This window comes from Rutidosis leptorrhynchoides, chromosome 3, assembly GCF_046630445.1.
Source record: "Rutidosis leptorrhynchoides isolate AG116_Rl617_1_P2 chromosome 3, CSIRO_AGI_Rlap_v1, whole genome shotgun sequence".
Lineage (NCBI taxonomy): Eukaryota > Viridiplantae > Streptophyta > Magnoliopsida > Asterales > Asteraceae > Rutidosis > Rutidosis leptorrhynchoides.
The window spans coordinates 237658051-237678388 of NC_092335.1; the positions used below are offsets into that span (position 1 = coordinate 237658051).

General features: G+C 31.9%; 1 protein-coding gene across 1 annotated transcript in view; it reads left to right on the forward strand.

Annotated features, from left to right (window-relative positions):
- Positions 1–213: 213 nt before the first annotated feature.
- Positions 214–20338, forward strand: part of LOC139900887 (protein RGF1 INDUCIBLE TRANSCRIPTION FACTOR 1-like) — a 34616-nt gene continuing 14491 nt past the window's right edge. The window contains exons 1-2 of the mRNA XM_071883637.1: positions 214–409; positions 524–599. Coding sequence (XP_071739738.1) covers positions 214–409; positions 524–599 — 272 coding nt within the window. The remainder of the gene's footprint in view (positions 410–523; positions 600–20338) is intronic.

Here is a 20338-nt window from a genome sequence, read left to right on the forward strand (position 1 = left end):
AGAATGATCGGAAGCATAGATTGTATGCATTGGGCATGGGAAAAATGTCATGTTGCATGGAAAGGTCAATTTACTTGAGGCGATCACAAAGTTCTAACTAATATGCTTGAAGCCGTAGCCTCATATGATAATTGAATTTGGCATGCTTTCTTTGGTGTTGCGGGTTCAAATTACGATTTAAACGTCTTGAACGCTAGTGATCTCTTCAACTCAATGATTAATGAAGAAATAGAAGACATCCCTTTAACTGCAAATGGTGTTGAGTACAAAAGAGGATGTTACCTAGCCGACGATATATACCCCGGGTGGGCATCATTTGTTAAGGCGTTTTTAAGCGTAAATGATGAAAAACGTTCTTACATTTCGAAGAAACAAGCAGCGGCACGCAAGAATATTGAGAGGACTTTTGGTATTTAACAAGGGCGTTGACATATACTACAACAACCAGCAAGAGCTTATAGCATCAATGTTATGAAACACTTCATGTATATGTGCATCATCTTACACAATATAATTGCTGAAGATAATGGTTTTAACCTAACCGAAAATGATTGGGTTTATGAACCCGCTGCTAATATGCAAACAACTTGGATCGAGAGGTGTGAAACATACAGATGAAGGATGAAAGAATTACGCGACAGGGAAGTGCATGAGGGCCTACGATCGGATTTGGTTGAACATGTATGGGCTAATGAGGAGTAGTCAACAGTGTATTGTGTTTTTTAAGTAATGTATTTTTTTTATTAAGTAACGTATTTTTTATTAAGTAATGAATTTTTTTTATTAATGAAATTTAGTATTGTATTTGGTTTTATATTTTAAATAATAATTATACTAAATAATCAATAAAAAATAAAATAATAATTGAATTAGACAATGAAATTTAACACTGAACGATTTAACCTGTTTTGGCCTCAGTGTTAAATCTCAGTTTTATTGAAGACACTGTGATTTAACACCGAGCCTAGTGTCACGACTCCTGGTGCTCTAAACCATCCTTGTGGTTAGAGCACTCTTCACGAATAGTCTTTTTCACTCCCAACCAATCATTAGTTTATATCTAGTAACTTGATTAGGGATGGAAATAAGTGAGAAAAAATTCGTAATCCGCTGGTATCTGGTCCTTGATAGGCGTGTAAAATTATAAAATCTTACTCACAGACACCTTGTATGGGTAACAAAGTGTACACACCGACGAAAAAGCAGGCAAGTCGCGAATATACAATATCCGTCACAGGTAAAATTCATTCTGCAAATTCACGAGACTTGTTTAACTTACATGCATTTATACAGATGCAATTATTAAATTTATATACTTAGTATTTGTTATTACTTGCAATTGGATAAGAAATTACTACTCGTACTATAAAATAGTACAAGTAAGTAAATAATTCATTATTAACATTATTTTAAGTATATAATTATACAACGATATTAGAAACTTGTATAAACTATAATACTAATCATCTAATTGTTTATATGTAAAGTTTCAAGTTTGAAAATTTGAATTTAATATCTACAATGATATTTATAGCGATTTTGCTTAAGAATACATTTAAAAATCGCAATTTTTAACGATATAAGTTATGTTATTCTATGAAATTATTGGATTGTATAAGATCCACAGATAGATAAACCCGCGACCTATGAATATATGTGGGACCATAAATTTAAAACCCATTAACAAAGATCTGCAAGTTAACTAGTTGTACAAAAATTCGTAGGTACGAGTAATGAATCTAATGAATTCGCGGCCATGTCCCGCGACACCATCCTTATATTTGATACAAACCACGAGACTATCCATGTGATTTTGTCAAAATATAAATCATACTTTTTGTTCGAAATAAAGTTGTAACTTTTAGCTTTAAATATAGATTGCAATTTTTACTTTGAAATGCAAACGTATAAAGTGTTTGAAAAATCTCTATATATTGGTTTGAACTTAAATCAATGATTAAAATAAGTGGAGGATAAATATAACATCAATTATATAAAGTAATGAAATTCAAAGTTAATAAGTTTAAAGTTAATCATATAGAGGAATATTCATTTGAGTTCATAAATTAAGTTGAGATTCAAGGGATCAATGAGAGCGCGACATGTGTCGCGAAAATCACATGTGATTGAAAAAAAAAGATTCAAAAATTTTTTTTTTGAAAATTTTTTTTATTATTTTTCGAAATTTAAAAAAAAAAATTAATTTTTGTTTTATAATCACATGTGATTTACCTGCACAATCACATGTGATTGAATTGTACAATCACATGTGATTGGATTTGCCATGCATAATCACATGTGATTGGGTTTACAATCACATGTGATTGACATGCATAATCACATATGTTTTTAAAAACAAAAAATTTGAAAAAAAAATTTCGGAAAAAAAATTCGAAAATTTTTTTTTCGAAAAAAAATTTCTAAAAAAAAAAAATTTCGAATTTTTTTTTCAATCACATGTGATTTTCGCGCCACATGTCGCGTTCTCATTGGTCCCTTTGTTTTCAAGCAAATTTATGGATGCAAGTGATTACAACTCTAATCATATAATAAAAAGTTATAATTATAAGTTGTTTTTTACATATAAACAAAAAATTACTTATATTTATTTTATTATTATTATTTTTATTTTTATTTTTTGACAAAATAACATAAACTATTAAACTAAGAATCTTTCATCATAAAAATGAATGATTTAAACAAGAATACAACCAAAACGTCACGAAAATGCTCGTACATAGAAAACAAAGTCTAAACTATGAGTACACGCTATCTACGAACAAGCCCAATCAAACATAAACGACTATACGAACAATCGGAAGACAACTCCCAAAATAAAGTCTAACAAAGATGCTTAACACGTACAATACACGAAATATAACAATCACTAAACAACATTTGATGAATGCTTACGACCCTTAAGACCCTTTTAAACCAATTTTCCGTACACCGTTTTGCGGTGTAAATCCTTTCCCGGTCGAGATATGAAAGAATAAGTCAACACGTTGGAGGGACCACTTCCGACTAGAGTGGCCGTTGAAGGAGGAAACAAACTGCATCTCACTAATTCGTCAAAAAACCTTCCTCATGGTCTTCCTCCTTACCCTCTTCATCTTCATCATGTAAAGAAAACTCCCCGTTCACCGTTACCTTTTTCTTATTCTTGATGCGCCATCATTTTTTGCTTCAAAACCACTACCATAATCTTTATGATTTTGATGACTGTTCCAATACACACTACAAGGTGTTTCGCACCCTTGCCTACACATTTAGACTCTACCGAGACATCCTTACCACTACTAGAAACCACATTATCAACGTCTTTCGTGCTCTAATAATTTGTAGTACATTAAGTACTTTATCGCGTGTGTCAAATTGAGGACACAAAATATTAGCTTGTGTTTAGATGAAACAAACTTACCGCTCTAGCTTGTAATAGAAATTCAGATTCCAAGCTAAAAATTATAACTTACTCACTTCGTTTCTATTTAATTGTCTAGTATTTTTTTTATTTGGAATATCTGATGTGCGTATAGGTGTATACGAAATAGTTATATTTTTAATACGAAATACTATTAAATACGATACAATTTTACACAAGTTATTTATTTATTTATAGAGTGGATATACCTAAACCTTGCTACAACACTTATAGGCAGTGTACCTAATCGTACAGTAGTGTAGTTTTTAGTAAATCCGGTTCGTTCCACAGGGAGATAGCCAAGTTTAACGCTATATTTTTAAAACTATATTTGTAAATATATAAATATATATAAGTAGTATTATTATTATAAAAGGGGGTTTTTATCGTTTAATAACCGGTTTGTCGATTTTAAAACTTTAGTCGCAGTTAAAACTTAATGTAAAATATTAAAAATAAAAATAACTTAATTTAAAGCGTAAAGTAAATGACAATAATTAAAGTGCGATAAATTAAAATGCGATAAATAAAATAAAATTGCGATAATTAAAAAGTACGATAATTAAAAGTGCAATTAAATAAAATGACAGTAAATAAAAGTGCGATGAAATATGAAATAAAGGAATTATGCTTATTTAAACTTCCGTAATCATAATGTTGACGTGTTGATTTTAGTTTATTACCATGGGTTAATTGTCCTTTGTCCTGGATTATTCAATATGTCGATCTGGTTTTTGTCCATAACAGTCCATCAGTCATAAATATAAAGTGTGAGTGTCCTCGTCAAATTATCCTTATATCTGAAGTCAAATATTATAACTAATTGGGGACTTAAACTGTAATAAGATTTTAATACTTTATTATCAATTACACCAAGTGTCCTTGCATGTATTCCACCCCTGTTTTAATGAGTCCATTGACTATTAATCCATTCCCGTGTTCGGTCAAATGAACGATTATTAGTACTTATAAATATCCCGCCCATCGTGTCCGATCGAGTGTATGTGGTTATTTATAATTACATCCAATTGTAAATCTTTATATTAAATTAATAAACTATCATTCAATTAAACAAATATAAAGCCCATTAATAGCTCATAGTCTAATTTCCACAAGTGTCGGTCTTTTGTCCAAACCCCAATTATGGTCCAAAACCCAATTACCCCGTCTTTAATATTTTAGCCCAACATCACTATTCTTTCGACTTAAATAAGCATAATAATAACTTAGCTATGAGACATTAATTTAAAAAGGTTGAATATAACTTACAATGATTAATAATAGCGTAGCATTACACTGACAGAATTTCGACTTACACACTTACAACATTCGCTAACATACCCTTATTATTATTAATCTTAAATTAAAATTAAAATTAAAATTATAATATATATATATATATATATATATATATATATATATATATATATATATATATATATATATATATATATATATATATATATCGTGAGAGAGAGAGATTGAATTAGGTGTGTTATATTCGGCTGAAAACTGTGAAATTTATAGATGTGGCCAGACTGTTGGGGCCATGCGATCGCATGGGCTTCCTTTGCAATTGCCATGCAATCGCATGGAGTCTAGGGACAGCTCACATAACTTTGTTTTCTTGTTTGCCGACGGTTTTAATATATAATATAATATATATATAATTTTAAGAATTAATTATATATTATATTATATTCATGTGCATAGTTGACTTGTAATTTTTAGTCCGTTGCGTCGCGCGTTGAGAGTTGACTCTGGTCCCGGTTCCGGATTTTCGAACGTCCTTTCGTACTATTTAATATCTTGTATTTTGCGTTTTGCGGCTCGTACTCTTGTAATTTTTCGAAGTTTCTCATCAATAATTTGAACCACTTTGATTGTACTTTGTACTTTTTAGCTTTTTGGTCGTTTGCGTCTTCAAATCGTCGAATCTGTCTTTTGTCTTCACCTTTTATTATTTAAACGAATATCACTTGTAAATAGAACAATTGCAACTAAAAGCTTGTCTTTCTTGAGGGATAATGCTATGAAATATATGTTCGTTTTTAGCATTATCAAATATTCTCACACTTGAGCGTTGCTTGTCCTCAAGCAATATAGTCTTGAAATAAAAATACTAGAATTACTTCTTTATTCTTCACACTTTGTACATCAGTGATTTTAATACGGCGGTATGAACAATGATAGTAACGTTGTGGTTTACAGTCCCACATGTCTATGAAAATTTAGATCCTTTAGAAAATTGGATCTTTATGAAAACATTTGATCTTTTGAAAATTCAATCTAGCTTTTACCCTAGATAAGTTTTCCGGAATAACCCTTCACCGGTGTTTGCGAAATTGTTTTTGTGGGTTTTGTGGGTTTCAGATTTGAAAATTTTAGCTCAAAACTTGCGGTTTTGTGTCACCCACTTGCTAACCTTGTATCGGGAAAGCAACACGTCCAGTATACTTGCTCCGTATATTATCTTTCGGTAAACTATCATCAGGATGTAAAGGAAAGCGTTGAACAAGCAACTGTTGAGGCAATGTCCCGTGACATGCTTTTAATTATGGTCTATATAGTAAAGATCACCCTATAATTTTTCGGCCTGGCACAAGGTCCTGTCTTCGACCATGCTATGCAACCACCGTTCTTACGGTTGACACCCGATTTGGTTCAGGTAACCTAATGAATTCTAGGTGAATTCCTAGGATTTTACGTTCAATGGCAATGAATGCATTAAAAATGGGTTTTCAGAAAACAAATCGGTTTGTAATTTTGATCAAAATATTTTCTCGTTCAAGCTCGAGTTTAGATATCATCGAATTCCATGAGTTTGGATTCTGAATCTTTAAGGTCAATCTCAAGGATTGAGTAATATCAGTCTTAAAAGCTGATTTTTGATCTTTAAGGAGATTATCCTTTCTGGGGATCTGATTCATTAGTCTTATGAGCTAATTTGCACGGTGCCCCCCATTGTACGAGACAGATCCTCTCATGGTTAGGATAAGTCTGACCACTTGGCGACCCTGTTTGATGCTGAGGTTCGTGGATTTTCAGCTGATTTTCGAGAAAACTTTTCAAGGTTTTTCGTAGACTCTACAACTGGTCTGGACGACAACTTCCTGACCAAAATCAAGAAGCGCGTGTATTTTTCTCTCGGAAGACTTTACTTCCTTTTATATTACAATAAACTGGGTAAAACTGATAAATATCGTCCAAAATAAAAGTATCTTCAATTATTTGTACAAAAATATGTGACATATGTTCTAAATAACTTGGTAAATTTTTCCCACACTTGGCTTTTATTTTTCTTTCTTTGCCTTTTTATTTTCCTCTATTCCATTTTAAATGAATTCTAACATTTTAGGTTGTTTCTCAATTTATGTCCTTTCCGAGGTAACAATAATTTCGGTGTGAACACCTAGTTTTATCGCTCATAAATATGTATAAACATGATTTTGAGTTCATTTAGTTGAAAATTTTGAAAAATTTTACTAGAATTGGGTAGTCAGTATATAAGACTAGGGCTGTTCTTTATTATCAGAGAGCACTAGATTCTAATACAACTACTACGTTACTAGTATTTTTAATGGTAACCAAGTGTTTAAATTTAAAATTTTAAAAATCCGAAAGAATTTAACCTCTTCCCACACTTAAGATCTTGCAATGCCCTCATTTGCAAGAAATCGGTACAATTTAAATTATTGAGGGTGATTAACGTAGAAAAATGATTAAATTTTACCAAAGTTTCCAAACATATTGGCGTTTATTTGTTGAATGATAAATGGTGCACATCATTTGTTCATTCCGTGTTGTTGTTACATCACATTTGCTTTTCGTTTTGTCGTCAAAATTAGTAGCTTTTGCTAAACTTAATGTCAGTCTTTGAAAATGCGTTGTTTTACCCTGTTGTCTACAATTGACAATATACATATATACAAATAATAACATGCATGGTAATTTGAAATGGGACTTAACATCCCACTTTCAAATCAAATATGAAATATTAGTACAACTTAATAAAAATGTTAAAACTTATATAAAAGTATCACAATATTATATGTTTAAACATAAATAAATAAAAATATTAAAAAGATAAAAATCATAGAACAACGGGAACTGTATCAATCTGGATAGAGGTTCCAGTTCATGTCGTCGGTCGGGTTCCACGGTTAGTTATAGGTGTACGGATAGGCCTGGTTAGGGTCGTAGAGAGTAAATGGTGGTCGCATATCAGGCTGGTGTGGAGGATAGTAAGCAGGTTGGGTCAGTACGTAGTTATTTGGTACCTGAGGTGATAGCTGGCTCATGATCTGATGCTGATGATAGTGCCATCTATCATGCTGTCGTTGCCTGGAATGCTCGTACACATTCTCGGCTTGCCACTGCTCGTATCAACTATGTCTAGCCTCGTTTGTCATTTCTACCTCATCTATACGCTGGTAGACGTCAGTCATAGCCTCCCTAATGACATCCCTAATGTCATTCGATTCCTCCATTTCCTCATCTAAACCTCTCTCTACCTGTGGATGACGACCATCATATGGTACTGCCTGATTGCATCTGCTCTTTAATACCTTTGCACCCTGATAGACCTTCAATCCTAAAGTTTCAACCTGTTACCTACACACCATCAGTGGACCCCCTTGATCCCTATCTACACCCAAATACTCTCCAACGAGAGTAACAAACATACCTCCTCCTATCATTCTCCAGTCCTGTATTCCTGCTACCATTTTGGACAGATAAAAACCAACACAGTAGGGGGATATTAACAAAGCTTCTAGGGTTTCGAATACACTTAAGGTAAAATAAGTCGTGTAAGGTCATCTTCTCCTTGTTTTTACCTCTTTGTGTAATCGAATTAGCAAAAAATTTATGTATAATACGTAGCTCTGCTTTGTTAATATCTAAATAGGAGTGTCTTCCTCCCAGCTAAAAAACATTATAATTTGACATACGCCTCCAGACGGCGTCCGCGTCAAAATTCCTATCTACCCGCTCCCCATGGTAAATCAAATTTGTACAATCGGGTAGTAGTAATTCACCAGGAGTGTAAATCTGTAAAGCCCTGGCCATGTCCAGCATGGACATCCTGTACATCCTACGGCCAAGTAAAAATATAAGAAAACTTCTATCATCTAACCTAACTACATCCGCATTAAGTGATATAGTACTCATAAGCTCAACACACCATTCCTTATATAGAGGCCTACGAATGGTGAATAAACGTTCCCAATCGGGAAAAGAAGAACTGTCATACCTTTGGATCAGATGCTGCCTAACTGAGTTAACTAGTTGGACCCTTTCCAAAGGCTCCTAATCGATTACCCTCGGCACTTCTACATTTTTCGTTACCAGTTTGAATTTGTTACTTTGATACGTAGGGTAATCTCTCCAACTTCGATCAAATCTCAAATTGGGATGCAACTGTTCTTTATGAATCGTTGGGTGTTCTATTATCAGATGAATTGGAAATTGTACGTAGGCATTAACATATTCTTGCTGCGGATCATAGTATGGTACGTGTTGATCAGGTTGTTGTTGTTGTTGTTCCTGTTGTTGCTCCGGTTCATATTGTGGCTCATATTGCATCTCTGGTTGTGGTTCCGGAGCAGGTTGCCTAGATGATGATGATGCACCATCAGTATCGGTATATCTCTGCAAAACACATTAAACACAAATTTTGTGCATCCAAATATGCATTAGTGTTAGCAAAATAACAACTTGAAACAATTACAATAACATGTTCAATCAAAATTAAACTTATACACATTTTCACAATTTTAACAATTCTACACTTTTTCAAATAAGCATAAATGAAAATGTTTACAAAGTTCATAAGCATTCATTTCAAATAACATGTTAAAATAACCATTACTAGCAATTAAACAAGTTTCAAATGGCATTTACATCAATTTAATCAAGTTCATGAATTTTAGACTTAAAAAGTCCACTTTAATTCTCAAAAATCATGTTTAGGATCAAAGTTTGGATCATTTAGCTACCTAAACATGTTACACTACTTAATTTAGCAATAATTCATGACAAAAATCGGCCATAACCTGTTTATATCAAAAAGCCCCAAATTGCTCAAGAACACAAATCCTAGATTTCTAAAAATTTTGAAGTTTTTGGCTTCAAATCATGTTAAATAGCATTAATCTAGGTTATACATGCATAATATACTAACAATTTAACTCTAATCACACTAGAAATTAAAAAAATCAAATTAGGTAAAATTTAGCTCAAGAACACTAAAATTCAAATTTAAAGAGTTTTAGGGATGTAATTGTTACCTTTCTTGAAAACTTCTTAGCAAATTCATGATTAAAGCGGATTTTAGCAAGAAATTTGGTTGATTTTGATGAAAAATTGATGATAATAGGGGTGTTTTTGAGAGTATGCTCGTGTATGTGTGTGTTGTGTTTATGAGACAGAGAGCTCGCTGGAAATTTTATCCTGCCCAGTTTTTTATCACCATGCGATCGCATGGATTTAGCGAAGGAACCCCATGCGATCGCATGGGGTCTGTTTTTTTTTTTTTAATAAAAACCTTATACAAATAATTAAATAAATTTTTTTTTTTTTAGGATGAGGGCATTTCGAATCGTTGTCCTAGTCCGTCTCTCGACAAAATTTTAAAATTTGTCACTTTTAAAGCGTTGTTTTAAAAGTAAAGATTTTTGGGTTTTTTAATGTTTTTGGCATACTTTAATTCAATAAGATTAAAAATAATGATAATAAAATTTCTCGTCCCTCCATTGGGTAAAGCAATTTCGGTTCAACGACCTAGTTTTCAACTCAAGACGAATTTTTAGAAATCACATTTTTAACTTAATGAAATAAAGTAAATTTTTATTTTTTAAATTCACACCAAACTTAAATTTAAAATGCATAAAATTAAAAATTCATATTATTAATATTTTTATACATACAAATTTATATTAAAAATATTAATTTTTCAAATATTTACAAACTTAAATATATTGATTTAAAAATTTACAATATTAATTTTAAAAACATAGTAAAAAATAAAATTAAAAATCTTTTTGTTCTTTTATCCCACTTTAATCAATCAAATATTATCAAAAATATACGCCCCTCTTTTCGGTAAAGTAATTTTGGTTCCATGACCTAGTTTTACTCCTGACGAATTTTTGAAATATTTTGGGTTGATTGATTAAAGATATTTATACCTTAAGAATAAACGGTAAATTTCGCAGTGAGGTAATAAATTTTTGTATGATATCAATAATTTCGGTTACGCATACCTAATTTTATTGAATACCAATTTAATACTTTATAGCGAACGATTCAGCGTTTATTATCAAAAGGTTAAAAGTAATAAATAAAAAAATAAAAACTGTACATACTTACCTATGAGATAGAATTCGCATAGACTTGCTTTAGCTGACTCATAGGAGAGTCGTGTGATTTGGTTCTCCATAGCTACGTAAGCGTAACCTCGATTCTTCAATATCTTTTCTTCTAAACATATAAACGGTCCTTCTCTGCATAGAGTAACAAATTCGGTATTTGAATATGTTTGATTATTTGAACATTTACCTTCATGTGACCATTTTCCGCATTTATAACATCTTTCAAGGTGTCGTGCTCTTCTTTTTGTTGCGGATTTTGATTTTCCTTTACCAAAATGTGTCTTATGATGATCTTTCCTGAGTTCTTTCCTTACTTCATCACATCTGCCTCTTATTACTGACACCAGGTAACTCGGGAGTGTGTCATTATTACGTTTAGTAATCAAAGCGTGTAGCATTCGACCATGGTTCAAATCAAAGGAATTCTTCATCTCGGAAAACCTAAAAAAAAAAAAATTCAGAATGGAGGGAGAAGACTAGTTCTTTAGGGTCTGCTAGGGAAAGACCATTCAGATTCCATTTTCGAGAACTACACGAAAACAGAATATCTAACTCTAACAGAAATATATATTACCCTAAAAAGATTCGAACCTTCCCACACTTAGTTAGCTGTGGTGTTGAAATTGTGATTGACTTCATCTTCAACTTCCATTGGATTATCTATGTAATGTTTAACTCTGTGATCATTAACCTTAAATTCAATCCCATTTGAATTTATCAACTCTATTGTTCCATATGGGAAAACTTTTTTGACTATAAATGGTCCAGACCATCTAGATTTCAATTTTCCAGGAAATAACTTGAATCGTGAATTGAAAAGAAGAACTCTGTCTCCTTCTTTAAATTCTTTTGAACTTTGGATTCTTTTATCATGCCATTTCTTCGTTCTTTCCTTATAGATTAACGAATTTTTGCATGCCTCATGTCTTAATTCTTCTAATTCGTTTAGTTGACTTAACCGTAAATGTCCGGCTTCATGTATATCAAGATTACATGTCTTCAAAGTCCAAAATGCTTTATGTTCAATTTCTACTGGAAGATGACATGCTTTTCCGTAAACGAGTCTAAAAGGTGTGGTTCCAATTGGAGTTTTGTAGGCTGTTCTAAAAGCCCAGAGTGCATCCTCCAATTTCATGGACCATTCCTTCAAATTTGATCCTACGGTTTTCTCTAAAATACGTTTTAATGCTCGGTTGGTATTTTCAACTTGTCCACTTGTTTGTGGATGATAAGCGGTTGAGATTTTATGAGTTACTCCATATCTTTTGAGAACTTTCTCAAGTTGATTATTACAAAAATGAGTACCCCGATCACTTATTAAAGCTTTCGGTGTTCCGAACCTAGCAAAAAGGCGTTTTAAAAAGTTGACTACAACTCGTGCATCGTTAGTTGGGAGAGCTTGTGCTTCCGCCCATTTAGATACATAATCAATGGCAACGAGAATGTAGAGATTATTATGAGATTTTGGAAATGGACCCATAAAGTCAATACCCCAAATGTCAAATACTTCACATACTTGAATGACATTTTGTGGCATTTCATCATGTTGATTTATTTTTCCGGCCCTTTGACATGCATCACAGGATCTGCAAAGAAGGTGTGCGTCTTTGAAAATTGTAGGCCAATAGAATCCAGCGTCATAGACTTTTCTTGGTGTGAGTTGAGGCCCATAATGCCCTCCTGTTGGTCCTGTGTGACAATGGTTTAAGATTTAACTAGCTTCATCTCCGAATACACATCGACGGATTATTCCATCGGGACAACTTTTAAACAAATGTGGATCTTCCCAGAAATAGTGTTTTATATCACTAAAGAATTTCTTTCGTTTTTGGTACGACAACCCTTTTTCAAGGAATCCACATACTAAGTAATTTGCATAGTCTGCAAACCATGGAATTTCACTATAATCTATCTTCAATAGATATTCATCAGGAAAGTTATCTTGTGTGGCCGATTAATTTAGAACTTCTAATTCAGGATTTTCAAGACGAGAAAGATGATCAGCTGCGAGATTTTCCGCTCCCTTTTTGTCTCGGATTTCAATATCGAACTCTCATAGGAGTAATATCCAACGGATTAATCTTGGTTTTGCATCTTGTTTTGAAAATAAGTATCTAAGAGCATAATGGTCGGTATAGACCACTGTTTTAGCTAGAACGAGATATGAACGAAATTTGTCAAAAGCAAAGACAATAGCAAGGAGTTCTTTTTCAGTAGTTGTGCAATTTGTTTGTGCTCCTTGTAACGTCTTACTAGCGTAATAAATAGGTTGAAATCGTTTTTCAATCCTTTATCCTAAAACGGCTCCCATTGCAAAATCACTTACATCGCACATGAGTTCAAACGGTAAATTCCAATTTGGAGTTATCATGATCGGTGTATTAGTGAGTTTTTCTTTAAGAATATTAAAAGATTTGATGCATTCGTCTAAAAAGATAAATGGAACATCCTTTTCTAGGAGTTTATTCATAGGAGTGGCAATTTTAGAAAAATCTTTTATGAAAGGTCGGTAAAAACCGGCATGCCCTAGAAAACTCCTAACTCCTCTAACATTGGTGGGATGTGGAAGTTTAGCAATTACATCTACTTTAGCTCTATCCACTTCTATTCCTTCCTTTGAAATTTTATGACCAAGAATGATGCCTTCTCTAACCATGAAATGGCATTTCTCCCAATTAAGAACTAGATTTGATTGTTCGCATCTAATAAGCATTCGTTCAAGATTTACTAGACATGTTTCAAAAGTATCACCGAAGACTGAAAAGTCATCCATGAAAACTTCCATGCATTCTTCTATCATGTCGTGAAAAATCGCCATCATGCACTTTTGAAAGGTTGCAGGGGCGTTGCAAAGTCCAAATGGCATGCGTTTGTAAGCAAAAGTACCATAAGGGCACGTAATTGTGGTTTTCTCTTGATCTTCGGGTGCTATTGGAATTTGAAAATATCCGGAAAAACCGTCAAGAAAACAATAGTAACTATTTCCGGCTAATCTTTCCAACATTTGATCAATGAAAGGTAAGGGAAAGTGATCTTTTCTGGTGGCGTCATTTAATTTTCTATAATCAACACAAACTCGCCATCCTGTTACAGTTCTAGTAGGAATAAGCTCATTTTTTTCATTTGTGATGACAGTCATGCCACCCTTCTTAGGTACGCATTGAACTGGGCTTACCCATGGACTATCAGAGATTGGATAAATTAAACATGCATCTAGCAGTTTAATAATTTCTTTCTTAACAACATCTTGCATATTAGGATTTAGTCTTCGTTGGCATTGCACATATGTTTTATGACCTTCTTCCATAAGGATTTTATGTGTGCAATACGAAGGACTTATGCCTTTAATGTCATGAATCTTCCATGCAATAGCTGGTTTATGAGCTTTTAGCACAGAAATGAGTTGAGATTTTTCATTTTCAGTAAGAGAAGACGATATTATAACAGGTAATTCAGATTCACCATGTAAATAAGCGTATTCCAAATGATTTGGAAGTGGCTTTAACTCTAATGTCGGTGGTTCTTCTATCGATGATTTGTATCGATATCTGTCTTCCTCTTTTAGCATTTGAATTTCTTCTGTTGTTGGTTCATAATCATTAGCCATGAGTGCAGCTAACATTTCAGCTTCATCAATTGGTTCAGTTCCTTCTCCTAAAGAACATTCTCCTGTTCCTTGTAATTCTGGAAATTCTTCTAACAATTCTGCATGTGAATCTATAGTTTGAATGTAATAACATGTATCATCTGCAGATTGTGGTTGTTGCATGGCTCTATCAACAGAAAAGGTAACACTCTCGTCCTCTATACTTAGGGTCAGTTTCTTACCGAACGCGTCTATTATTGCTTTAGCCGTGTTTAAGAATGGTCTTCCTAATATGAGAGGAACTCGAGAATCTTCTTCCATGTCCAGAATAACAAAATCTATTGGAAATACTAAAGTACCAACTTTAACTAGCATGTTTTCCATTATCCCTCTAGGATATTTTACTAATCGATCGGCTAGTTGTATGCTTATTCGTGATGGTTTCAATTCTCCAAGGTCTAGTTTAGCGTATAGTGAATACGGCATTAGATTTATACTAGCACCTAAGTCTGCCAATGCTTCTATTGAACTAAGACTACCCAAAAAACATGGAATTGTGAAACTTCCTGGATCAGATAATTTTTCGGGTATCTTATTCAGCATCACTGCAGAACAATTAGCATTCATAGTAACAGCCGAGAGTTCTTCCATTTTCTTTCTATTTGTGATTAGATCTTTCAAGAATTTAGCATATCTAGGCATTCCTGATATCACATCAATGAAAGGAAGATTAACATTTATTTGTTTAAACATATCCAAGAATTTAGATTGCTCGGCTTCAAGTCTTTCTTTTCTCATTTTACTCGGGTAAGGAAGTGGTGTTTGGTATGGTTTAACATAAGGCTTAGCTTTAACTGTGTTATCTTCATTAACCTTTTCAACTACCGATTCTGTTTCCTTATCTTGCTCAGATTGTTGTGCCTGTGAAGTGGGAATAGCGTCATCGGAAATTACAGGCATTTCAGGAGGTTTAAGTGTAATACCACTTCTTGTGGTAATGGCTTTAGCTGTTTCATTCCGGAGGTTAGCATTTGTATCACTAGGTAGACTTCCCGGTTTTCTTTCACCTATCAACCTTGCTAGGTTGCTTACTTCTTGCTCCAGATTTTGAATAGAAGCTTGTTGATTTCTAAATGCTTGAGCATTTTGTTCATTGATTTGTTTCTGAGATGTGAAAAATTGAGTTTGAGATTCAACTAGCTTCGACATCATATCTTCTAAATTTGGCTTTTTATCATCGGTTTGTGGTGGTTTGTTTTGAAAAATAGGTCTTTGCTGGTTGTAAGTATTATTGGATACTTTTTGATTGCTAGGACCTTGTTGGTTATTGTATGGAACATTTCGGTTATAATTCTGGTTTTGATTGTAGATTGGTCTTGGCGGTTGATAATTATTCTGATAATTATTTCCAGGCATTTGGTTCATATATGAAACATTCTCTCTTTGTTCCATTGTTTGTTCAATACTGAGATAATCTTTTGTCAAATGTGGTCCTCCACACTGCTCACAACTAATTAGTATTGAGTGAATATCTTTAGTCATCTTTTCCATTCGTCTCTCGACAGCATCTATCTTTGCAGAAATGGAATCAAAGTCATGGTTAGAATCGACTTTAGCTGCTTTAGATGATCTAACGATATCTTTTTCTTGATGCCACTCATGTGAGTGGGAAGCAATGTTATCAATAATTTTGTAAGCTTCAGTTGCGGTTTTCTTCATAATGGAACCACCAGCTGCTATATCGATGTCTTTTTGTGTAGTGATGTCACATCCTTGGTAGAATATTTGTACTATTTGATAAGTGTCTAAATCATGTTGCGGACATCCTCTTAATAACTTTCCAAATCTTGTCCACGCCTCATATAGAGTTTCATTTGACTTTTGCGTGAACGTAACAATTTCTCCTTGAAGTCTCACGGCTTTAGATGCAAAAAAGAATTGTTTAAGAAATTTTCAACTAAGACATCTCATATATCAATCGCCCCTTCAGGTAACAATTCTAACCAATCTTTGGCTTCTTTCTTTAAAGTCCAGGGAAATAACATGAGATAGATCTGTTCATCCTCCACTTCTCGGATTTTAAATAAAGTACAGATCCTATTAAAGGTACGAAGATGTTCGTTTGGATCTTCCTTCGGTGCACCACTAAATTGGCATTGATTAGTTACCACGTGTAGGATTTGTCCTTTGATTTCATAATCTGGCGCATTAATGTCTGGTTGAGTAATTGCGTGACCTTGGCCAGTGCGTTTAGCTCTCATTCGGTCTTCCATACTTAGAGGTTCCAGATTTTCCATGATTGAAATTGTTGAATCTGAATCAATAGAGGATTCTGATTTAATGGTTCCTTCCTTGACAATCTCTGGATGAGTGATTTGTGGTTCAGGAGGAATGATTAGTGGTTCAGGATCTCTGAATTGTCCCTGAATATCCTCCGGATTTTCAATTGTGAGGTCGGGTTAAAAAAATGGATTATCGGAAATTTGAATTGGAGTACTTGATCGACTAGATGACGATTCTAAAGAAAAATCAACGGCGACAATGTTGGCTAGATGTCTTGATCGAGTTACAGGTGGTGAACGTATGAAAGGTGGTGAACGTTTTGCTCGGTGCATTCACTGAATATCCTATTAGTTATAAAAGATAAAAATTATATAAGTTATCAAATTAATAGACTTTTCTGATTTTGCCCACGTTTCGAATAGCCAATAGATGCATCAGGTAGGCAGGACCCTTTAAATCGGAAGCCCACAACTCGCCACTAAAAAATCCAACTATTACTACTAACCAAAAAATTTTGGATGTCTATCAATTTAACCGCTTAAAATAATTTTTCGTTGAAATTTAAAGAAATTTTAGAGAAGAAATAGAAAATTCTATGTCCTAAAAACTAGAGCGTAGAGAAATAAGAAAGAAAAAGAGCGCGTCGAAAAACGTCGAAATATAAAAGGTCGAAAAAAATAATAAAATGCAGCGTCGAAACTTAAAAGTCTAAAAACTAAAATTTAAAAGTTACGTCTAAAGTTATTAAAGCTTAAAAGGAATTCTATATCCAAAACGGCAATAACTTAAAAAGTACTAAAATTTATTAAATATTAAGGCGATAAGCGACGTCGTAAAATTCTAAAGCACCTAAATCTTAGTTTAAAGAAAAAGTACTTAAGGGATTTTACGGCAAATCTTAAAAATCTAAAAATATAAATAACTACGGCAAAAACTATAACTTAAAACTAATTACGAGCGAAAAATATAAATATTACGAATAAACGATTAAAAAGATATAAATATAAAAAGAAACTTAAATTTATAAAAATACAATTTTTATAAAAATATTATTTTTATATTATTTATTTTTTTAAAAGTATCAATTTATAATTAATAAAACTAATTTAAAACTAAAAATACAAAATAAAACTAAATAATAAAATAACTATACCCTAATTAGGGTTAATCAATAATAATTAATAATAATACTCAGTAATTAATGCAGTACCAGGTTCAGTTGGGCGTGTCAGAACCTCTCATGCGATCGCATGAGTTTAAAACGCTGCAGCTATGCGATCGCATGGATGCAGTTTCAGATTCTGATGCAGGTCGAAAATTTCAGGTTCAAATGTTTTTTTTTTTTTATAAAATATTTAAATAGAATAAATAAAAACTTATATTTTAAAAACTAAAATAAAAATAAAGAAACTTTATAAATTTATATATATTTAATAAACTCTTAAAAATATATATATATATTATATATTTTTTTAAATTTTTGTATTTTTAATAATTAAAAACGTATTTTTTATAAAAAAATTAAAACTTGATAAAAATCCTTTTTTTATAGCGTTGCGCTTTCGACGTTTAATGATCCACGACAGCGGTGCCAAAAATACTTGATGTGCGTAGAGGTGTATACGAAATAGTTATATTTTTACTATGAAATACTATTAAATACGATACAATATTACACAAGTTATTTATTTATTTATAGAGTGGATATACCTAAACCTTGCTACAACACTTATAGGCAGTGTACCTAATCGTACAGTAGTGTAGTTTTTAGTAAGTCCGGTTCATTCCACAGGGAGCTAGCCAAGTTTAACGCTATATTTTTAAAACTATATTTGTAAATATATAAATATATATATATATATATATATATATATATATATATATATAAGTAGTATTATTATTATAAAAGAGGGTTTTTACCGTTTAATGACCGATTTGTCGATTTTAAAGCTTTAGTCGCAGTTAAAACTTAATGTAAAATATTAAAAATAAAAATAACTTAATTTAAAGCGTAAAGTAAATGACAATAATTAAAGTGCGATAAATTAAAATGCGATAAATAAAATAAAATTGCGATAATTAAAAAGTACGATAATTAAAAGTGCAATTAAATAAAAAGACAGTAAATAAAAGTGCGATGAAATATAAAATAAAGGAATTATGCTTATTTAAACTTCCGTAATCATGATGTTAACGTGTTGATTTTAGTTTATTACCATGGGTTAATTGTCCTTTGTCCTGGATTATTCAATATGTCCATCTGGTTTTTGTTCATAACAGTCCATCAGTCATAAATATAAAGTGCGAGTGTCCTCGTCAAATTATCCTTATATCCGAAGTCAAATATTCCAACTAATTGGGGACTTAAACTGTAATAAGGTTTTAATACTTTATTATCAATTACACCAAGTGTGTCCTTGCATGTAATCCACCCCTGTTTTAATGAGTCCATTGACTATTAATCCATTCCCGTGTTCGGTCAAATGAACGATTATTAGTACTTACAAATATCCCGCCCATCGTGTCCGATCGAGTGTATGTGGTTATTTATAATTACATCCAATTGTAAATCTTTATATTGTGACGAGCCGGAAATTTCCGATCAAATTTAAACTTAATCTTTATATGTTTCCGACATGTTAAGCAAAGTCTGTAATGTTGAATCTTAAAAAGTTTGAACTGTTTCATGAAATCAATTGACCTTCGACTGTTCTCGACGATTCACGAACCACTATTTGTAAATAAAAAATGTATATGTAAATAATAATATATTATAAATTAAACTATTATATGCATTTAATGTTATAGATAAATATGTAAAATAATATACGTGGCAATGAAAGCTATTACATTATTATAAATATATATATCTATACTACATGTAAATATAAAATGTTATGTTAATTTATTGATTAAAAATATATATAAGATATTTATTTAAGTAATAAAATTGGTTATGTAAAAATTATATACATAGTATTTTAGAATATCTATATAAATATATAAAAACATCGATTACCTTATACTCGTTTATTTTTCTAAATGAAATTAGTAACGAATATATATATAATAAAAATTGTAGATTAAAATGTGTAAAATAGATATATAACTTCTAAACATAATTATTTAATTAATTTATAAATAATATATGTAGAAATTTATAATATCCCATAATTATGTGATAATATTAATTTGTTATATCAATACTAATATTATTATTATTATTGTTATTTTTATTTTTAATAGAATTATGATTATTATTATTAAGATATTTATTAATAACAATATTATTAATATTATTATTATGATATTTACATTAGTATTAACAGTATATTTTTTTTATTAACATCAAATAAAGATATATATGGAGACAGATCGTACGAAGTAATTACCTACCTCCATCTGCTTTTTCTTTTTTATTTGTTCTTATTCTTTTTTTTTCTCCTACTTCTGTTTACTCGTGAATTGTGGTTGAACTAATCCAATATACAACCAATCAACTATCCATTCTTGCTACTGCACAAACCCACTAATCACCTGTTTAAATGCGTTTTCTGTAAATCAAATAAAAAAAAAAGAAGTTAAAGGAAACCCGTTTTTTTTTCTTTCCTGATCTTCCACTTTTCAGCAAAAATTTGAATTTGAAACCCAATTTAAAATCCATAAATGCAGTTT